The following is a 21802-nucleotide window of genomic DNA, read 5'->3' on the forward strand; positions in this document are numbered from 1 at the left end:
GTGACGTCTACACAATATACGCTTTATCATTTTTCGATATTGGGGTCGGGGAGGGAGACCTCCTCTGAAACTTAAAAAAACTAGAATTTTAAAGTTTACAAAGGCCGTAGGGGAAGGTTATGAAATCAATATGTGCACTTCATTTTTGGGTATTTGGACGAGAACCTTCTCCTTGCCCCACACTATGAAACTTGAAGGAAAGTTTACAGATTTTCTTGGAATTTGCAGAGAAAGTGACGTCCCTTTACAAGAAATAGAGCAAAATCTAACCTTCTCCGATTTACTTGAAATTGGGAGAAGATGATTAAATTTATACAGGGTACATGATTTTTCGTTGTTAGGTTGGGGGTTAGGTTAGGTTAGGTGGCAGCCCGATGTATCAGGCTCACTTAGACTATTCACTCCATTGTGATACCACATTGGTGAACTTCTCTCTTATCACTGAGTGCTGCCCGATTCCATGTTAAGCTCAATGACAAGGGACCTCCCTTTTGTAGCCGAGTCCGAACGTCGTTCCACATTACAGTGAAACCACTTAGAGAAGCTTTGAAACCCGCAGAAATGTCACCAGCATTACTGAGGTGGGATAATCCACCGCTGAAAAACTTCTTGGTGTTCGGTCGAAGCAGGAATCGAACCCACGACCTTGTGTATGCAAGGCGGGCATGCTAACCATTGCACCACGGTGGCTCCCTGGGGAAGGTGAATAGTGATGTTGGGTAGTTTGTGATATGAATATAGGGTACGTGAATTTAAGATATCTGGTCGGGGTGGAGCGAAGGAGGGGGGCTCCCTTTTGCCCAATTTTTTGAAAATAGAAAGTAGAGGATTGTCGATAAATGGGAACTCCGTACATAATTTTATGATTTTTCCACAGGCTTCTGCTAGACTGTTTTAAGTAAAAAACTTAAATTTACATGAAGTTGACAGGTAACATAGAGGATGCTTTACATTCCGGTATATTTTTGGGAAAGACATGTTCTCCGTATCCAACACTGTAAAAAATGTTAATATGGTAAATTTTTAAGTACTTTTACTTTTTCCGATTTATTGGACGGTATGTTGAGGAGAAGTATACCTGACAAACCACGCTTGAAATTCTCAGGAAATGTAGATTTGAATACAGAACAATTAAAAAACAAAAAAATTGGTTCAAAGGGAACACCCCCCTACCCGACGTTTGTTAAGCCGGTCCGTTTTACATTCCCAAATGTTTTCTCCATAGGAAGTTAGCATAAAGGGAACAAAATTGAGTCATCTCTCCCAGTCAGATCTATACTAAAGGCTGTGGAAAAGCCTTTAGAACTGAAGCAAGTAAAGTCTAGGCGTGTATATATTTGTATCTGGCGTTTTCTTTTCAGTGGTTCTATTGATCAAATTCCTTGATCTACTTTGTCTCGTTTGTAAAGCTCGAAGAATAATTAGTTGTAAAATTAAGATAATTTATTTGTGTAAAATATAACCAGAAATATTCTGAGTTTGAATGCTCGATCCGACATTCCAATGTACATCACTGTTGATATACTACATCTATATAGACTCAAATTTTGTAGAGTTTTTGTGTGCATGATTGTGAGTTAAACATTCTCATAATAAATAAATAAAAAAATAAGACTAGTATACGTTACAATATGAAGTTTATACTGTAGAATAGGTGTACTTATGTTTATTATAATAAATTATTTAAAAATATATTTAAATAATTCAAAAATAAACGAGAATAGTTGATATGTTTCCCAAAAACCGGCGTACATATTATCTCAGAGATTCATATAAAACATTCTTAAAATCTAAACATATAACCCTGAAAAAATACTCGGACATTTTTAAAACACAAGGCCATAATCAAACATTTTGACATTGACTTGACATTATACAAAGAATGTTTAAAGGAAACCTATCTCACATTTAATATACATATTTTTAGTTCGATCATTTCTTTTGTTTTTTTATTAATATTAAGTTGTGTAGCCTTTCATACCACTGTGCTTGCAAATCATGTTATTGAATAAATATTTTTTTCTATTAAGATAATATCTATGTGTTGATAAAATAATATTAATTGTGTTCTTTTAATATTTTACCTTCCCCCTTTCTCCCCCACAATCCAACACAACCACCAACGGTCTTGTGAACACATCATAATCTATTATGAAAAACACATTTGTCAACATCCTGACTATTGAATGACCAAAACCAACATCTACCTAAAATCTCTATTAATCAATCAACATTCAACATCAAAACTAATGAACATATGAACATCGCCCGACATTAAATTCTGCAACATTCCTTTGAAACCGAATAAAAAAAAACAAACCTGTAAAATGTTACCAACTCAAACGGATATTCGGTACAGATTTGAAATTGCCATATTTGTGTTGATTTTTTTAAATATGTTAACAATGGGTATTGAACACTACAATCAGCCGCATGCGGTCTTTTTTATCCTCGAAGTCAGTAATGCCTTTTTCACCACCGTCTTTGGCCTAGGTAAGTAATCGCTTGATGTCGGTATGCCGAGACACAGTGGGTGAAATGTGCAACTTCATGGAATACATGTCAGATCTTTTAAATCAATTTCAACATCCCAATTGAACCAAGTTTCAATTAGTATTGCTTATAAGTCTCTATTCCCACCTCAGTGTAAAATTTACTACTATTTCAGGAAATCACTTCTTTTGTAGCGGCAGATAATTGCCACTTCTGGGTCCATTTATTGCAATTTCAAAAAAAATCCTTTGTAAGAGTAACATGGTTGGTAAATGTTATTCCCGATATACCTACACTGAAAAAAATATTGTCGTAAGGTCAAAGATTTCATGTTTTTAAAATACGAATGCAAATTTTTCTTAGCATCGAAGACGCATTTCTCTAATATAAAGTTTTTTTCCTTGTCCAAAAGTCGATAAACTTTTCAATGAAGTCGTATTGTCCTTATAATTAAGTGATTTCACTTAAAAATGGGTATCATAACATGAAAGATAAAATGTTTGGGCTAAGGTCATCTTGACTTTAATAATTCAGAAAAATTCTTTAAATTTAATGAAATTGTCTTTAAATTTGTTGCCTTTTTGCATCTTTACTATAAAGCAAAAAATCGTTCAAATGTAGGGCATGTTTTTCAACACTTTATTTTAAAGACGTTTTTTACTTGAAACATAGCTTAGTTACTACTGGAAGTCGAGTCTTAATTTGGAAAATAAAGTTGTCGTTAACTCGTTTTTAAAGGACTTTGATAGCATATGAAGAAAAATAGCTGAAAAAGCAAAAAATTAAAATTTGCTTCCTAGAAGCAAGTACACAAAACCCAAATTTAAAAGAGAATTGTGTCTTAAAAGTATCTTTACTTGTATTCTCCGCTTCTTTGGCTCGGAATTAATACCAAATTTTTTAAAGTAAAGACAAAATCTTTGGAACCGGGCATGCTTTTTTTTCAGTGTATATTAACATTATATACACTTTGAGTTACTTCTTAAACATTTGGGAACAAATTTAAAGAGCCTGAATAACCTTGTGACATTTAAAGGCTATGACATTATTTTGAAAATTTGCTCATTTCCTCACTGTGAGTTGGGCCTGCGCCGTTTCAAAGGAACTCTCCTCCCTGGGCAGCTGCAACTCAGGCTCTCTGCTAGTACTACTATACTAATGAATATGTTTTTTTTTTAATTAACGAAAATTTTTTGTTTTATTTTCTCTTTTTGTTATCTGTTTTTGTCTCTTCCGTGTGTGTTTGTTTAATTTTGGTCTTAACATATAATGTATTTATTAACGGTTATCATATTTCCGGTTCCGGTCCCGTGTTCTAACTAAACTAAACTAACCTATCGCTGTATCCCTACGCTGTCTCTTTGATATTTTGGTCTACTCAAAACGAAACACCAATGATGCGTTTTTGCTCTTGCAGAGGCCATTGTTAAAATTGTTGGATTACGTTATCATTATTTTACTGTTCCCTGGAATGTTTTTGATTTTTTATTGGTCCTTGCCTCGATTTTTGGCATTTTGATGGAAGACATCATGATTGATTTACCAATTAGTCCTACTCTCCTGAGAGTAGTTAGAGTATTTCGAATTGGCCGTATATTGAGATTGATCAAAGCTGCCAAAGGCATACGCAAACTATTGTTTGCATTGGTAGTGTCCCTGCCAGCCCTATTTAATATTGGAGCTTTATTGGGTCTAATCACATTTATATACGCCATATTAGGCATGTCATTATTTGGACATGTTAAACTACAAGGTGCTCTAGATGATATGGTGAACTTCCAGACATTTGGCCGTAGCATGCAATTGTTGTTTCGTTTGATGACCTCGGCCGGATGGAATGATGTACTTGAATCGTTGATGATACAACCGCCGGATTGCGATGCGCATTTTAATCGTCAGACCAATGGAGACTGTGGCCATCCGCTATTGGCCATCACATACTTTACGAGTTTCATTATAATAAGCTACATGATTGTCATAAATATGTACATTGCCATCATTTTGGAGAATTTCAATCAAGCCCATCAGGAGGAAGAAATTGGTATAGTGGAGGATGACTTGGAAATGTTCTATATCAGATGGTCTAAGTAAGGCTCCTAATCCATACCAAAGAGTTCTTCTTCCGATCATAACCTCTACTCTCTCTTTTTCTTTTCTCTTTATTTTTCTCTCTTTTTTCCCTACCCCCCCGATAACTGTAAATCTATATCTCTCTATGTGACTTTCTTACTATCTGATTCTCTCGAAACGAAACTAACATAATTGCCCTGTAAAAAATGTTGAAAAACTCACCCCCACCCTATAATATTGGATCTATGTATATAACAACAATTACAACAATAATTTAGATATGATCCCCATGCAACACAGTTCATACACTTTGCACAACTTTCCGATTTTATTGCTTCTTTGGATCCTCCATTGGGTATATCCAAACCCAATACCGTGGCACTGGTCTCTTTTAATTTACCCATTTCGAAGGGTAATAAAATCCACTGTTTAGATATTTTACATGCTTTGGTCAAACATGTTTTGGGTCATGTTGAAGAAACGGATAACTTTAAACAGTTGCAAGAACAAATGGATGTTAAATTCAAGAAACAATTCCCAACTCGTAAGGAATTGGAAATTGTTTCTTCAACACGGATTTGGAAGAGACAAGAGAAAGCTGCCAAGACCATACAGAATGCCTGGAGGGAATATCAAAGGTGCGCCTCACAATGAAATTCAATAATCATAGCACATATCTTTCAATACCACCTAATTTCATATCCCGCCCAATTTTGGATGGATATGTTCGTTTGTTTTTTTTTTCTCCTTGTGTTTTGTCTCTTTTTTCTGTGTCTGGATTTGGTTACCTGTTTTTGCGTTTTATGTTGATTTGATTGTACCCATGCGCGGTTTGCACACACATACTCTCTGTCTCTCATACACTCTATCAGAAGAAAGAAGGAGAAGGAGCGTTCCAATTCCGGGGATAGTGCAACACAAACTTCAAGTCCAGGAGGCTGGCAAGCTCGTTTATCATCGTTGAATTTCTTTCATTTACAGGCAAGTAACACTACCACCCTAGGGCGTCCCACAAACTCACTTAGCACCACCCACTTAGTGCCTGGCCTTTTGACCCGCCAAGAAACACCCTTGATTCGGCCCCCCTATATATCAGAAATTCTTAATAAATGTGTATAAAATATTTTTTGTTTTGGTATAAAGAGAGAGTTCCACTGAGCAATAATTAGTGTGTCTCAGTCGTTGAGAGATCTCAAAGGGTATCTCAGTTACTTAGACCACTCTTCCTCAGTCACTGAGAGGCATACATGTTACACACGCGTCTCCATTAACTTCCGTTTCGGTTAATGCCAGACATGTGGCTTATTTTAGTATAAGAGTTATGTATCTCAGGTAATGTGAGAGGCATTTTTGTTTTTCTCTCTTCGTGAAGAAAACATAATGTCTTTCATTTTCTGTTGGATTTCAGTTTTAATTTAATTTGCCAAACGAATTTTAATCTTGAATTGTTAAGAGATATTTTTATTATCATAAATATAATGAAAATGTGCCTTAATGATCGTTATAACTCTGTCGCATTTAGAAAATAATTAAAAAACAAAACTCTTTTAAATTAAAAGAATTTGTACAGAAAGATGAGAAAATATCTCTTAACTTTTGGTGTTAAGAAATGTTTTGCCACTTTACAAAATTTTTATCCTTTTTAGAAATAATTCTATGTGTCTTTGTGAGTTTTAAATTGTATAAACATAATAATTTTTTTTAAGATTTCCTTTTTCCTATAGAATATACTGAAATATATTTATTCTGAATATATTTTTAATATTTTGTAAATAGAAATTTACTCATTTCTAAATTAATGTTAATATTTAATGTCACTATATAATCTATAAAATTTTAATTTCACTTTTATAGAGAAAACAAAATTCAATTAATTGCATCATATATATGGCCAAAGCATTTTAACTTAAAGCAAAGTGACTTGACAAAAAAAACAAAAATGCCTCAGAAGCTGCATTCATGTCTAAGCATCTCACAAATATACTACGTACACAGTCTTACACAAGTTTACATACCTATGATTTTTTTATCTTCTATCAAAACATGTTTCTTGTTATTATTTATAAACCACACCAAAAAAAAAATTCTTAAAAATTAACAAATACTTTGTTTTTCATATTATTTTACTACAATATACGCATATAACAGGTTGGCTGATAAGTCCCCGGTCTAACAAAGAAAACCACATTTTTTTTGTCAAAATTCGTTTTTATTATTCAACATAGTTCCCTTCAAGTGCGACACAACGATTATAACGACCTTCCAATTTTTTGATATCATTTTGGTAGTACTCCTTGGGTTTTGCCTCAAAATAGGCCTCAGTTTCGGCGATCACCTCTTCATTGCAGCCAAATTTTTTCCCTGCGAGCATCCTTTTGAGGTATGAGAACAGGAAAAAGTCGCTGGAGGCCAGATCTGGAGAATACGGTGGTTGGGAAACAATTCGAAGCATAATTCATGAATTTTTGCCATCGTTCTCAATGACTTGTGGCCCGGTGCGTTGTCTTGGTGGACCAACACTTTTTTCTTCTTCATATGGGGCCGTTTTGCCGCGATTTCTACCTTCAAACGCTCCAATAACGCCATATAATAGTCACTGTTGATGGTTTTTCCCTTCTCAAGATAATCGATAAAAATTATTCCATGCGCATCCCAAAAAACAGAGGCCATTACTTTGCCAGCGGACTTTTGAGTCTTTCCACGCTTTGGAGACGGTTCACCGGTCGCTGTCCACTAAGCCGACTGTCGATTGGACTCAGGAGTGTAGTGATGGAGCCATGTTTCATCCATTGTCACATATCGACGGAAAAACTCGGGTGTATTACGAGTTAACAGCTGTAAACACGCTCAGAATCATCAACACGTTGTTGTTTTTGGTCAAATGTGAGCTCGCGCGGCACCCATTTTGCACAGAGCTTCCGCATATCCAAATATTGATGAATGATATGACCAACACGTTCCTTTGATATCTTTAAGGCCTCTGCTATCTCGATCAACTTCATTTTACGGTCATTCAAAATCATTTTGTGGATTTTTTTGATGTTTTCGTCGGTAACCACCTTTTTCGGGCGTCCACTGCGTTTACCGTCCACTCCGTTCACCGTCCTCCGTGCTCATTTCACTACGCTTGAATTTTGCATACCAATCAATTATGGTTGATTTCCCTGGGGCAGAGTCTGGAAACTCATTATCAAGCCAAGTTTTTGCTTCCACCGTATTTTTTCCCTTCAGAAAACAGTATTTTATCAAAACGCAAAATTCCTTTTTTTCAATTTTTTTCACAATAACAAAAGTTGCTTCTCAAAAGACGCTCTATCTCACAAACTAATTGACTTACAGACCTCAAATGTTGACACGAATCATTTGAAGGTTGGTACTATATATAAATAATATGCATTTAATAATAGCGACGCCATCTATGTGTCAGACCGGGGACTTATCAGCCAAACTGTTATGTAAACTTGTGTGAGACTGTGTACATATAAGGTTCATATTGGCCAATGTTTTAATGCAGCCCTCATATAAATTGATCTTCAGAAATTTTAGCTTTTACATCATGGGTATCTAGAAGATCGATTTAATCCGAATTTTTTTAGAAATTTGGAATCTGCGTACTGAAATAAATACATAGGCATAAATTTACTCCTGGAATGATCACATGGTTCCACTTTTTGTAATTACAATGTATTTTGATATAACCTCGAAAAAAATAAGTCAAATAACTGATAACATTTAAAATAGAGTTACATTGCAATAACACTTAATCAATGAATATATTGGAAATTCCAATGTGAAGCATTTAATTAAAACTAAATTAAATTTTTAATAAACTTCGTAAAAATCAGCTATTTAAATTTAATTAATTAAAATTAAATTAAATTAATATACAATATATTTAATATTGTATATTTGATAGATTGCTTCTTACAGCTTCTGAGAGCAGTTTATGTCAATTAGATTTTTATTTTATTAAATTACGAGTAAAGAATCTTTACCATGTAGAAAATTCCATTAAAATTATTTAAAACTAATATGAAATTTACGACTCTCAACTTCTTCAAAGGCAAACGAAAAATCTGAATTTCAGATTTGTAAAATATTTCATTTGGAAATATTATAAAAGAGCTGAAAATAATTAGCAAATCTATAAGAAACAATCTGAATTTTTAATATCTGTTTTGTAAAAGTTTCATTTAGAATTATTAGAAAAAAAAAAACAGCTGAAAACCAATTTACAAATTTATAAATAAGAGAAATATATATATTACAGCTGTTAACTAATATATATATTTGCTTTATAAAAGCTCTTAGCAGCTAAGAGAAATGTTCTTAGCTTCTGAGAATTAGTGTTTAATATGGTCTATTATTTTACTAAGACATTTTTTTATGTTCATATATAGGTTTCACGCCGTGGTACCCAATGTTCTAGTCGAGCCTCATCGCGTAAATCCTCAAGGGCCTCAGATGCTTCTGATATCAGTGAGCTGGCGGGTCCTTGGTTGAATCTGCCTTTAATGTTAGTCTCCGGAGCTGATGATGTGGTTAAGGATATTAAACAACAAAGTGATGATATGGGCAAGCGGTATTTATGCAATTTTAGAATAATTCGATATTATAATTTTAATTTTTATAATATTTTATTATTTTATTTTGTTTTTTGTTTTTATTTCTAGTAAATTGCCTTTTTTGACGAAGTCTTAATTGTAAAATTTTATAATTTTGCGTGTCTATATGTGTATATTAGTTATAGTTTTTTCTTTTTTAAATAATTTAAAAAGAAGAAATTAATTATTTTTATATTGATTTTCCAATAAATTTACATATATTTTTCTTTGAATTATTTTTCCAAAAAACCAAAATAAAAATGATTAAACGAAATTAGACCAATTTTTAGAATTTCCTCATGTTTATCCCTGAATTATGAGTCCTTACTCTCCGAAATGGTTAACAGCATCTTAAGCGGTGATTCACAAGCAAAAGATTTCAATTTTTTTGAAAATTTCAATGACTCAAAACGAGGTAATTTTTTAAAAGTCAGACAGCAACATTCCTTCATAAATCAAAAACGATAAAAAACTCTACACAGTCTAAAAAATGTAATACGTATAAACCAAAGAGCTTAATCTTACAAACAAAGGCCAACACGTAGCTTATAACACAAAAAGTAAAAAAAAAATAACCTAAAAAATTCATAATTAGTTTTTTTTGTTTTAGAAAATATTAGTAATTTTTCAAAACAAATTAGATTTCTGTCTAAAAAATTTACAACAGAAAATTTAACATCTACTAAAAATTACCAAATTATTTTCTTTGGTAAGCAAACATCCTCTGCCAGCTTTTTGTAAGAATATTTCAATCACTCACTCTACCACAATCTAGAATTGGCATAACTGAAACTCTATGTTTGCAGTTAACAAAAAAGTATTAAAAGCTTTCACTATAGCTACTATTTCTCTCTGTGTATACTATATAGAAATTAACAACAATGAAACAAAAAATAAATTAATTAAAAAAAATTGTTTTTTGCGTTGAACAAAGAAACCAAGCCTAAGTAGTTGTCTCATAACTAAAATTAAATGCTTCTGTAGTGGATTCCCAAAAAATACTCCAGTATTATTTTTATATATATCAAAATAAATCGAAAATCAAATCTCAGCCTCTCTGTTGAATACTTTTCATCTAATTGACCATTTACAAATCATTACCATCAACATTTTGGTTCATAAATAATCCCAAGCTTTTAAGTTAATGCAAAACATAATAGACTATCCCACCAGCTCCCATTTGATATATGTTTTGTTTTTGTTAATTTATTATGATATTTTTTGTTTTATATATTTTGTAGTTATAAACAATATTTTCAAACATCTTTAAAAAATAATTTAGTGTGTTAATATATAAATTTTGATTTTATTGTGTTAACTGTAGTAACAAGTAACAATAATAATAATATACGATATGGCTAAATATTTATTAACCCGTTTTCATTCTTAACGATCTTCAAAATGAATTTTCGTAGATTTTAACTATCGGAAAATTCATTTTGAATATTGTTAAGCGCGAAAACTCTTACAACGAATTGTAAATCTTTCAATCATAACAGTGTTGGTGTGGTGAGTTTTGAAAACAAGAATTATTTTATAGTGATATTGTAATAAAACTTACGTTTGTAATTTATTTTTTTTTATTCGTATATTTGGAAACTATTTTATAAAAAAGATGTATGCAAGATTTATGCATGTGGGTATTCGGCTACGATACTAAATCGAAAAATCCTTTTTATTATTGAATTTCAAAATAATCGTATTCAAACTTTAGGATGAATATTCGATTAACGGACAGAAGTTATATATAGGGTGAGTGCCAGTATTTTTCTGTCTCTTGTCCTCAAATTATAATGTTTTCGTCCCCAAAAATTCCCAATTTAAACTTAAATTCCTCACAAAAATCCCAATACATTTTTGACAAGTTTTTTTTTTTTGAAAAAAAAAAAAAATAATAATAATAATAAAGAAAAGGCTCTGCTGTAAAAAATCAGAAATAATTTAAAAATTAAAATTTTGTCAAATCCAGCAAGCTGCAATAGGATCAAGATTTCGAACCACAACACCAAGAGACTGGTGATCATCTTCCAAATTCTGGAGATATGAAAATATTCAAGTAGCAAAATTGGGTGGTAGACACGTTGCCAAAGTTGGTAAAATTCTACCAGAAATGGTTTTATTGTTTGGTAGATTAGTAGAATTTTTGATGTTTTGGTAGATTTTGCAAAGAGGTACTTCATTTTCTATGTAAAAATAAAATTTTGACAAAATTTTCTATAGAAATAAAATGTTGACAAAACTTTCTATATAAATAAAATTTTGATCAAATTTTCTATAGAAATAAAATTTTGACAAAATTTTCTATAGAAATAAAATGTTGACAAAATTTTCTATAGAAATAAAATTTTGACAAAAGTTTCTATAGAAATAAAATATTGACAAAATTTTCTATAGAAATGAAATGTATTATGTCCTCAATGGCGTTAACTCCCAGCAATGTCGTTAACATTTCTGAGTGTTTCCAAGCTTATCAAAGTGGTTTCATCGCACCCTCAAAAAAATCGCTTCTGTAACATATACCCCAAACACATTTTGCTTTAAGCATATATATTTTCAGGATGGGTCCAAGCAAAATATTGTTTGTCTTGTTTCACCTTAGGGCATAGACTTGTGGAAGGTTAGGTTAGGTGGCAGCCCGATGTATCAGGCTCATTTAGGCTATTCAGTCCATTGTGATACCACATTGGTGAACTTCTCTCTTATCACTGAGTGCTGCCCGATTCCATGTTAAACTCAATGACATGGGACCTCCTTTTTATAGCCGAGTCCGAACGGCGTTTCACATTGCAGTGAAACCACTTAGATGAAGAATATCACCAGCATTACTGAGGTGGGATAATCCACCGCTGAAAAACTTTTTGGTGTTCGGTCGAAGCAGGAATCGAACCCACGACCTTGTGTATGCAAGGCGAGTATGCTAACCATTCCACTACGGTGGCTCCCAACACTGGTAGAAAAAAAATTAATGAAATTTTCTTTGTGTGGATATATTTGTAAGGCTCCAATTGATTACTTCCATTATTTTACTTGCAGCATACTCTCTAGGTCTCTCTTTCTAAACACATATATATTTATAGGCTGTTTCTAATTTAATATATGTTTCCATGTAAGCATATTATATTCACAAACATTTTATGTCCCAAACATAATATGTTCTAACATATTAACATATATGTCCCAAACATGTTATGCTAGTTTATGAACATTATATGCTTGCACTTTAAAATATTGTGTTAAAAATTTGAGTTTCAAACATATAATTTTTACACCCAAACATATGAAAAACAGTCTTTTTCGTCCGTGCGTACTCGGCTAAAAAAGGATCACCTTTGTCATTGAGCTGAACTTCCAACTTCGTCTCTTTTCCATTAAATAGTTCAATGACTCGTACTGATAGTATTGGCGGTATTGTTCATGCTCTTGTTCCCAAATTGAGACACTTCGTCCCAAAAAATCCCCTAATTAAATTCAAATTCATCAAAAAATCCCCAAAAAAGTTTTGACACGTTTTTATGAAAAATACAAGTAAGTAAAGTCTAAAGTCGGGCGGGGCCGACTATATTATACCCTTCACCATTATGTACACCAAAATTTGTGTTACCAACTCAACTCCTTCAAATTTGTTGGGAGTTATTATGAAGGTTTATATTTCCATATACAAATATTTATATATTAACCGATTTGGAGACAATGTTTTGTACTTCTATAAAATCTCTAGAATAAAAATTTAAATCGGCTAACGCCCTGGGATGAAACGCACTGTTACTAAATCATCACAGAATTTTGTGTAGAATGTGGGTATTTTGGCCATTAGATCAAGATGACACACTTAAATAGCATATTAAATATATCCTTTGTGGAAACTATTGAGTCAATTGTAGGAAACTGCCATTGATAATGGATCTAAAATATGAGACATTCCACCATATTTCCCCAATTCTGGCGTACATATATATGGGAGCTATATCTAAATCTGAACCGATTTCAACCAAATTTGGCACACTTAAATATACTATTAAATGTATTCCTTGTGCAAAATTTGAAGCAAATCAGCACAAAACTCTGATATAAAAACTCTGGCAATATAAGTCCAAATCGGACGAATGATATAGATGGGAGCTATACCTAAATCTAAACCGATTTGGCTGATATTTTGCACAATTTACGAGAGCTCCAAAATATTTGGCTGTACGATATTTTAGGACAATATGTCCATAATTACATCAATTATGACCAGATCGGTGATAAATATATATGGCAGCTATATCTAAATCTGAACCGATTTTTTCCAAAATCAATAGCGATTGTCTTTGAGTCAAAGTAAAACTCTGTGCTAAATTTGAGGACGATCGGACTTAAACTGCGAGCTGTACTTTTCACACAAAATTATATATACAGACAGACGAACATAGCTAAATCGACTCAGAATTTAATTCTATGACCATCGGTATACTAAACGATGGGTCTCAGACTTTTCCTTCTTGGCGTTACATACAAATGCAAAAACTTATTATACCCTGTACCACAGTAGTGGTGAAGGGTATAATGAATATACATGCCTATATTCGTGACAAGTTATTGACAGTTTATCGAAATAATTGTGGATATTGGGGATAGGCTTTGCTGTTGAAAATCAGTAATATTTTGAAAATTCAACAGAAATTATAAAATGTTTGTCATAACAGTTTGCAGGCAATAATATGAAGATTTCGAAGCATGAACGTCTTACTTATCACCGAAGGCTGTTCGATTCTATGTTATAGCTGAATCCGAAAGGAACACACGGTGAAACCAATTAGAGAAACTTTGAAATACTCAAAAATGTCACCAGTATTACTGAGAGGGAATAATCCACCGCCGAAAATTTTTTGGTGTTTGGTATTGAACCCATGACCCATGCAAGGCGGTCATGCTAACCATTGCACCAGGTAGCCCCCATCAATATGAAGGTTAACCATCTTCATAATTTCTATATTTATAAGATATATTGACCAAATCAGTGATGAACACAGATGAGGGTCAGAGTTCTGGTATATTATAGAGGGTTTCGATTTTATAACATACTACATAAGAAAAACAGCATTCAAAATTTAAAATAGTTCCAAATATATAAAGTGTCATATGTTATTTTTATGTAGTTATTTATTTTTCTTTTATTTAAGATTTTCGTCAAAAGTTGCAATCATATTTTCTAATGAAATGAAAAACATTTCAAAGTATTTTTTCATTATTTTTTTTTTTTCATTCAACAATATTGAACATTAACCAAATTAAAAACAAAATATATTTCACATAAACAATTATATTTCCATATAATGTTGCTAATATAATTTCAACAACAACAAGTGGTAGCATATTTGTGGAAGCGCCTAGAGCCAATCGACGACGAAGCTTTTATAATTTCTTTTTGCGCCATCAGGATGCAGTTGATGATAGTTTAACATCACCATCAGTGCATAGAAAAAGTAATTATTTTTGTGAATTTCTACAAAAACAAAATGCAATACAATATAAAACAAAAAAATCGTTTTTTATGTAAAAAAAAAAAATCACAATGTTTTTTCAAATGTTTAATTATATTTATAAAATAAAAATCCATATCACACCCATACACCAATACACAATGACTATCTCACGTAGTGTAAAGCTTTCAGCTTAATTGTTATCACTATTCACCAGCTTGATTCCCTAGAACCCATAATGCATTACTTTCAACTATTACAGTTATCACCTGTTCAGTTCCGTTGAATATGTCACATTTATTTTTTTTTCGTGGCGACAAAAACATCCTTACATAATCCTTTTCCATTGATGTGCAATTTTTGTATACTGAATTTAGGAGACTAACACATGACCATGCATACCAAAGACTTCATTATAACATCCATCCATTTATCTCTGTGTAATCCTGCTTGTAAATATCCCAAAATACCCCCATACAAAATCCTATTGAGTATTCAATGAAAAATTTGTTAAACGTTGATTGTAAAAATGAGTTATCTTGAAAAAAAAAAACATAAACAACAATATTGCTATCTATCCTATACACTACATAAATATAGACCCAATATTTAAAAAAATATATATATGTATTTATATTTCTAAAGATTTTTGTATTCCATACTGATTGCGTTTTTTTATTGTGTATTTCCCTTTTTGTTGTTGCTCTATACTCCTGTTTTTTTGTGATCATATTTCTGTGCGTGGATGTTTGTTGTTCTTAACGTAACATACATAACTTCCCGATATTGTGTGAATCCCTATCCCCAAAAATTAAAAACAAAATGCATCAATACCACAATCACCACCTTCGAACACTGTGGTTCCCCTCCATATCAATTTTTTTCTCTCCCATTAACATCAACAAATAACAACAACAATTGCATAACATAACAACTAAAACAACAACAACAAAAAACACCACTAATTCAGGCGTCTCGCCCACAACAGCCGCTATATCCTCCACCACCTCCCTTGCCACAACATTAGCCGAGAACACTACTACTATCGCCTCTTTGGATGCCAAACAAAGTAACCTCCAACAAACGGTAGCCACGCCCACTCGGAAACGTGCTACGAGTTTTATACGTAAAAAACCACCCCTAGAAAGAGGTTTGTCAGCACAAAGCGCTTTAAGAGTTAACAAAAATGCTTTTGTCTGTATGTGTGTTGATGTTCTTTCGACCCTGGTTCTAACGATCACTAACCAGTCCTTTATTTCTCTCTCGATTCGTTTGTCCTTTCCTCTGCCTTATTTTTCGGGGGCGAAACGAATTCGATTTCTTTTACAGCTGAGGGACCAACACCTGAGGTTATTGTGACCAAACCATCACCGGAACAAAGTAATCTGCCATTGGGTCTAAGACCGGACAATTCAACATTGGTTCATGTTTTGGTGCACCGTGAAAGCGAAGAATACAAGGAGGAGGAAGAAGAAGGTATTCAAGCATCGCCATCTATAGGTGAGAAAAAAAATTGGTTGTACTTTTAAGGGTAGTACACAGAAAAAACATCTCACCAAAATATTTCCAATTAAAAAGTTGATTGAAGTTAAAAAAAAAATCAATTAATAAATTAATTGATACAATTAACTTTTTAATCAAGATAGAAGCATTATGTTAATTAAGTCAATGATTGAAAATGTGATTTTTTTTAATTAAAAAATTAAATGATACAATTAACTTTTAAATCAAACTCGGAAACTAAGTCGGTTAAAAAAGTGATTTACATTTTGTTAAATAAAAAATTATTTCAAACAATCAATTTTTTAATCAAACTATAAACACAAAATCAGATGAAAAGTAATTGAAAATAGTTACGCTTTTAATTCAAAAATTTAATTGAATTTTTTCAATTAGCATCAAATAAATTTTTTATTGAATCAATTAAAAAATTAATTTAAATTTTCAAATCAAATCAATTAATTTTTTAAACAACTATTTTTTATGCCCAAATTAAACTGTGATTTATACTATCATTTTCGTGATTGAAGACATTTCAATTAAAAAATTAATTGGATCAATTAGTTTCGTGACTGGATGAGCAAAAAACAAGTATATACGGCTGTAAGTTAGGCCAGGCCGAATCTTATGTACCCTCCACCATGGATTGCGTAGAATCTTCTACGAAAGACAGTCATCGACAATCGAATTACTTGGATTGTGGTATCTTAAAACGATGTTATCTAAATTGTGAGTTAGTCCATACGTGGTATGTATTAGACAATACGTAGAGAGCCAGAATTGAAATATGGGGGTCCCTTATATGGGGGCTATATACAATTATGAACTTGATATGGACCAATTTTTGTGTGATTGGGGGGAACTATAGACAGATATGGACCTAGTGAGGCATGGTTGTTAACGGCCATATACTAGCACAATGTACCAAATTTCAACTGACTCGTATGAAATTTGCTCCTCCAAGAGGCTCCAAAACCAAATCTCGGGATCGGTTTATATGGGGGCTATATATATGATTATGGACGGATATGGACCACTTTTGGCATAGTTGTATATGATATTTGATACGTGCTGTTAGTATACGGTCGCATGCAGAAATTGGTCCTTATCGGTCCATAATTATATATAGCCCCATATAAACCGATCCCCAGATTTGACCTCCGAAGCTCTTGGAGGAGCAAAATTCATCCGATCCGGTTGAAATTTGGTACGTGGTGAAATTTGGTACATTGCGCTAGTATATGGCCGCGAACAACCATGCCAAAATTGGTCCATATCGGTCTATAGTTATACATAGCCGATCCCCAAAAATAATCTACCAAAATTCTATAGAAAATTTTGTCAAAATTTCATTTCTATTGAAAATTTTGTCAAAATTGTATTGCTTTAGAAAATTTTTATCAAAATTTTATTTCTATAGAAAATTTTGTCAAACTGAATTATATACGTATTTAATCGGCCTCTTTGTTTGTTTAATATATACCCCGTATGGACTAACTTACAATTGAGAAGACGGTGTGACGAAGTTTAAATATACCGCAACCCAAGTAATTCGATTATGGATGACAGACTTTAGTACAAGTTTCTATGGTACATGGAGGGTACATAAGATTCGGCCTGGCCGAACTTACGGCCGTATATACTTGTTTTTGTTATGTTTATTTATCTCTCTGAATTCTTTACTTTTTGTTTTTGGTTTTTTCTTGTTTTATTTAGAATTGAAGAAGGAATAAGGGAAAAATAATATTATTTTGAGTTTCTTTATTGCTGGTTTTTTATTCGTTTATAATTGAAAAAAAAATAATTATGTACTCATTTCTGCAAGCCATTGTACAAGTACAAAATATTTACGAATATTGTTAGACAATAGATTCAACTTCCTTTTTGGTTCTTTTTCGCCCTAATACTTAATTAGAAATCATTAAAGCTGAGCATTAGAAAAATGTTTCGATGTTGCTTGTCTCGTATTGTAACCTAACCTAACCGTCGCTATATCGTATTAAACAAACATTGTTTTTGATCCATTGCAATGGTTTCATGAATACAATGAATCGTTTCGTTACTGTAATGATTTATCCATAAAAATGTAAAAACTTCCATATTAACTATGAAAATTTTCATTATTTAAATGAAAATATATCTTCGTATTAACGACAAAGTACATTTAGCCACAAAGTATTTTTGTTCGTGTGTATTGGGCAAGATATCTCATGAGATTATAGAAACTCGTATAAACGTATAAAATAACAAGAAAATATTTCATCTAAAGGTAAAACAATTATAAATAAATAATCAAAATCAATAACATTTTTAATTGAACCAATTAAAAAAATTAATTGAAATTGCCGAAGAAATTAATTAACTTTTAATCAAGTATTTTTTTTGTATTTTTAATTAATTTTATGATTGAATCTATTTCAATTCCATAAATAATTGAAACAATTAACTTTGTGATTGAATTAGAAAGAAACAAAGTATATACGGCCGTAAGTTTGGCCAGGCCGAATCTTATGTACCCTCCACCATGGATTGCGTATGAACTTCTACGAAAGACTGTCATCCACAAATTTATATTGGGGCTATAAATGATTATGGACTGATATGGACCACTTTTGGCATGGTTGTTAAATATCATATACTACCACCACGTACCAAATTTCAACCAGATCGGATGAATTTTGCTTCTCCAAAAGGCACCGGAGGTCAAATCTAGCGATCGGTTTATATGGGAGCTATATATAATTATGGACTGATAGGAACCAATTCCTGCATGGTTGTTGGATACCATCATCAACCGAATGGGAAGAATTTTGATCTTCCAAGGTGCTCCGGAGGTCAAATCTGGGGATCGGTTTATATGGGGCCTATATATAATTATGGACCGATATCGACCAATTTTTGCATGGGTGTTTGAGGCCATATATTAACATCACGTACCAAATTTCAACTGAATCAGATGAATTTTGGTCTTCCAAGAGGCTCCGGAGGTCAATTATGGACCGATATGGACCACTTTTGCATGGTCCTTAGAGACCATATACTAACATCATGTACCAAATTTCAGCCGGATCGGATAAAATTTGTTTATCTTAGAGGCTCTGCAAGCCAAATCGGGGGATCGGTTTATATGGGGGCTATATAAATTTATGCACCGATGTGGACCAATTTTTGCATGGTTGTTAGATACCATATACTAACACCATGTACCAAATTTCAGCCGGATCGGATGAAATTTGCTTCTCTTACAGTCTCCGAAAGCCAAATCGGGGGATCGGTTTATATGGGGGCTATATATAATTATGGACCGATGTGAACCAATTTTTGCATTGTTGTTAGAGACCATATACTAACACCATGTACCAAATTTCAGCCGAATCGGATGAAATTTGCTTCTCTTAGAGGCCTCGCAAGCTAAAGTAGGGGGTCCGTTTATATGGGGGCTATACGTAAAAGTGGATCGATATGGCCCATTTGCAATACCAGCCGACCTACATCAATAACAACTACTTGTGCCAAGTTTCAAGTCGATAGCTTGTTTCGTTCGGAAGTTAGCGTGATTTCAACAGACGAACGGACGGACGGACGGACATGCTCAGATCGTCTCAGAATTTCACCACGACCCAGAATATATATACTTTATGGGGTTTTAGATCAATATTTCGATGTGTTACAAACGGAATGACAATGTTAATATACCCCCCATCCAATGGTGGAGGGTATGAAAACATTTTATCTTATTTCTTAATTGGTTGTCATCAAAAATGTGTCCAATTTTCGTTAACAACTTTATACTAACTACCTCAATGTCCATTGCAGAGAAACCCAAACCACCCCAAATACGCATTAGTCCTGGTTCAGATGATGTCTCTCTGGATCTTATGCCCCCATCGATAGTTCAAATAATGATCGAATCACCCAAAGAACCACCGAGGGGTGATTTTTCAACAGATTTTGAAATGCCACAAACAACAACAACAAGTACCAGTGAAATACCCGTAATTGAAGAACCCATCGATGTCAATGTTCAGGGTGATACATCGAAAGTTTTCTACGACTATGATCCAGATGAAGCCAATGAGATTGTAATTCTGGAAACTTTGGCCGAAGAATCACCAAAATCTGAAGATATACCAATGACAGCACTGCCAGATATTCCCATGCCAATGGCAACAATACCAAAAGATCTGGTAATTGGGGCTGTTGAAGACCCAGTGACTACGACAATGCAAACTAATGCGGCAGCAATGACCACAATCACTAGCACCACCAGTAGCACTTCAGCAGGAAGTGTAATAGCACCAACGATTTTACCATATTCCAATGATATCGTCTCTACCACTACAGAGGAGCAAGACGAGGTCCAATCTCCTCCGACACCACCACATCAAAGACATCAAGAGCAACACGAAACTCAACCACATCCCTTTGATGTACCATCGGGTCATATACCCACATCCACTTCCTCATCATCGACCTCATCCAATGAAGATAGTGGCGATAAGAATAGATGACATTCACCACGCACAGCAACAGTGCCCAAGAGCACCAGTTCGAGCTCGAGCACAAGTTGCTGTAGTTCAGGCCATCAAACAACAACAACCTATAGTACGTCGAGCATGGACAACGAAGGACCTGATAACAATGTCAATGGTGGTGGTGGTGGTGATAATGATCGCCGGAAAAAAGGAGATGGTCCTCAGCAACATAGTTGACAACCACGCATCTGAGTAAAGCCATATCGACAGAGTTGTTGCCAAGCCTATACCAAAGGGGATGGTGATAATGACCACGATGCTGGAACCAAGACCGGCAATCAATATTTCGCTTATCCCAAAGATATCATGTTAAAGTTGTTGTTATGGGTTTTTTGTTAATAGCTCCTCTTCCCACGAATGATCAAGAATTTCGCCAGACAACTTACTCTCTAAGGATAAAGGTAATTGGTTTTTAGTTCTGGATATTTTTTTCTCCAATTGATAAATAAAGCAATCAATAAAAAAACCAACTAAAAGAAGAAACTCCAATATAGCTAAGACAAGAAATGCCATATTTCTAAATAAAAACTCCTTTAAAAACAAAATAGTATGGAAATCGAATGTTAACATTTAACGAAACAATATCATTGAATAACCTCCAAAGTCCTTTTCCAAAAAAATAAAAAAATAATAATAGAGCAAAACCTTAATAATTGAACCTATTTAAAGAACCATAGACATTTTTCTTTGTTTGTTTCTTTTTATACTCTAATCAAATTCCTATGCAAATAATTAAGACCTTCAAAATTCTAAAATTAAAAATTTAATTATGAGAAAAAAAAAATAACAAACACTAACATAAAATACGAAAACTAATTTGTGCGTGTCTATATTGAATGTCTGTAAAGGATTAGTTATTTTCTTTAAATAAAAAAACAAAAACAACTACATTTAGAATTCCATATTTATAATAGATATTTGTATACATATATTATCTAAATTCATTTTAATTACAATACTCTAGTTAATTTTTCTAAGAAAAAAAAAAAACAAAACTAATGAACATCCTAGAAAGGAGATTGTTAAAGTTTGTATAGAAAACAAAAAAACCGAAATAAGAATTTTAAGGAATGGTTGAAGGCACTGCCAAAAATGAATACACAAGAAAAATATGTATCGGGCACAGTGGGTGGAATAT

The 21802-nt window shown here is 33.0% G+C and overlaps 1 protein-coding gene across 1 annotated transcript in view; it reads left to right on the plus strand.

The window, feature by feature from the left end:
* The window catches only part of NaCP60E (Na channel protein 60E), a 424396-nt gene extending 403210 nt beyond the window's left edge, over positions 1–21186 (plus strand). Inside the window, exons 21-30 of the mRNA XM_075308943.1 lie at positions 2360–2493; positions 3911–4580; positions 4842–5201; positions 5436–5544; positions 8964–9145; positions 14514–14630; positions 15562–15827; positions 15959–16148; positions 19583–19585; positions 19926–21186. Coding sequence (XP_075165058.1) covers positions 2360–2493; positions 3911–4580; positions 4842–5201; positions 5436–5544; positions 8964–9145; positions 14514–14630; positions 15562–15827; positions 15959–16148; positions 19583–19585; positions 19926–20640 — 2746 coding nt within the window. The 3' untranslated portion in view covers positions 20641–21186. The remainder of the gene's footprint in view (positions 1–2359; positions 2494–3910; positions 4581–4841; positions 5202–5435; positions 5545–8963; positions 9146–14513; positions 14631–15561; positions 15828–15958; positions 16149–19582; positions 19586–19925) is intronic.
* Positions 21187–21802: the final 616 nt, after the last annotated feature.

Source organism: Haematobia irritans, chromosome 5 (assembly GCF_050003625.1).
Source record: "Haematobia irritans isolate KBUSLIRL chromosome 5, ASM5000362v1, whole genome shotgun sequence".
Lineage (NCBI taxonomy): Eukaryota > Metazoa > Arthropoda > Insecta > Diptera > Muscidae > Haematobia > Haematobia irritans.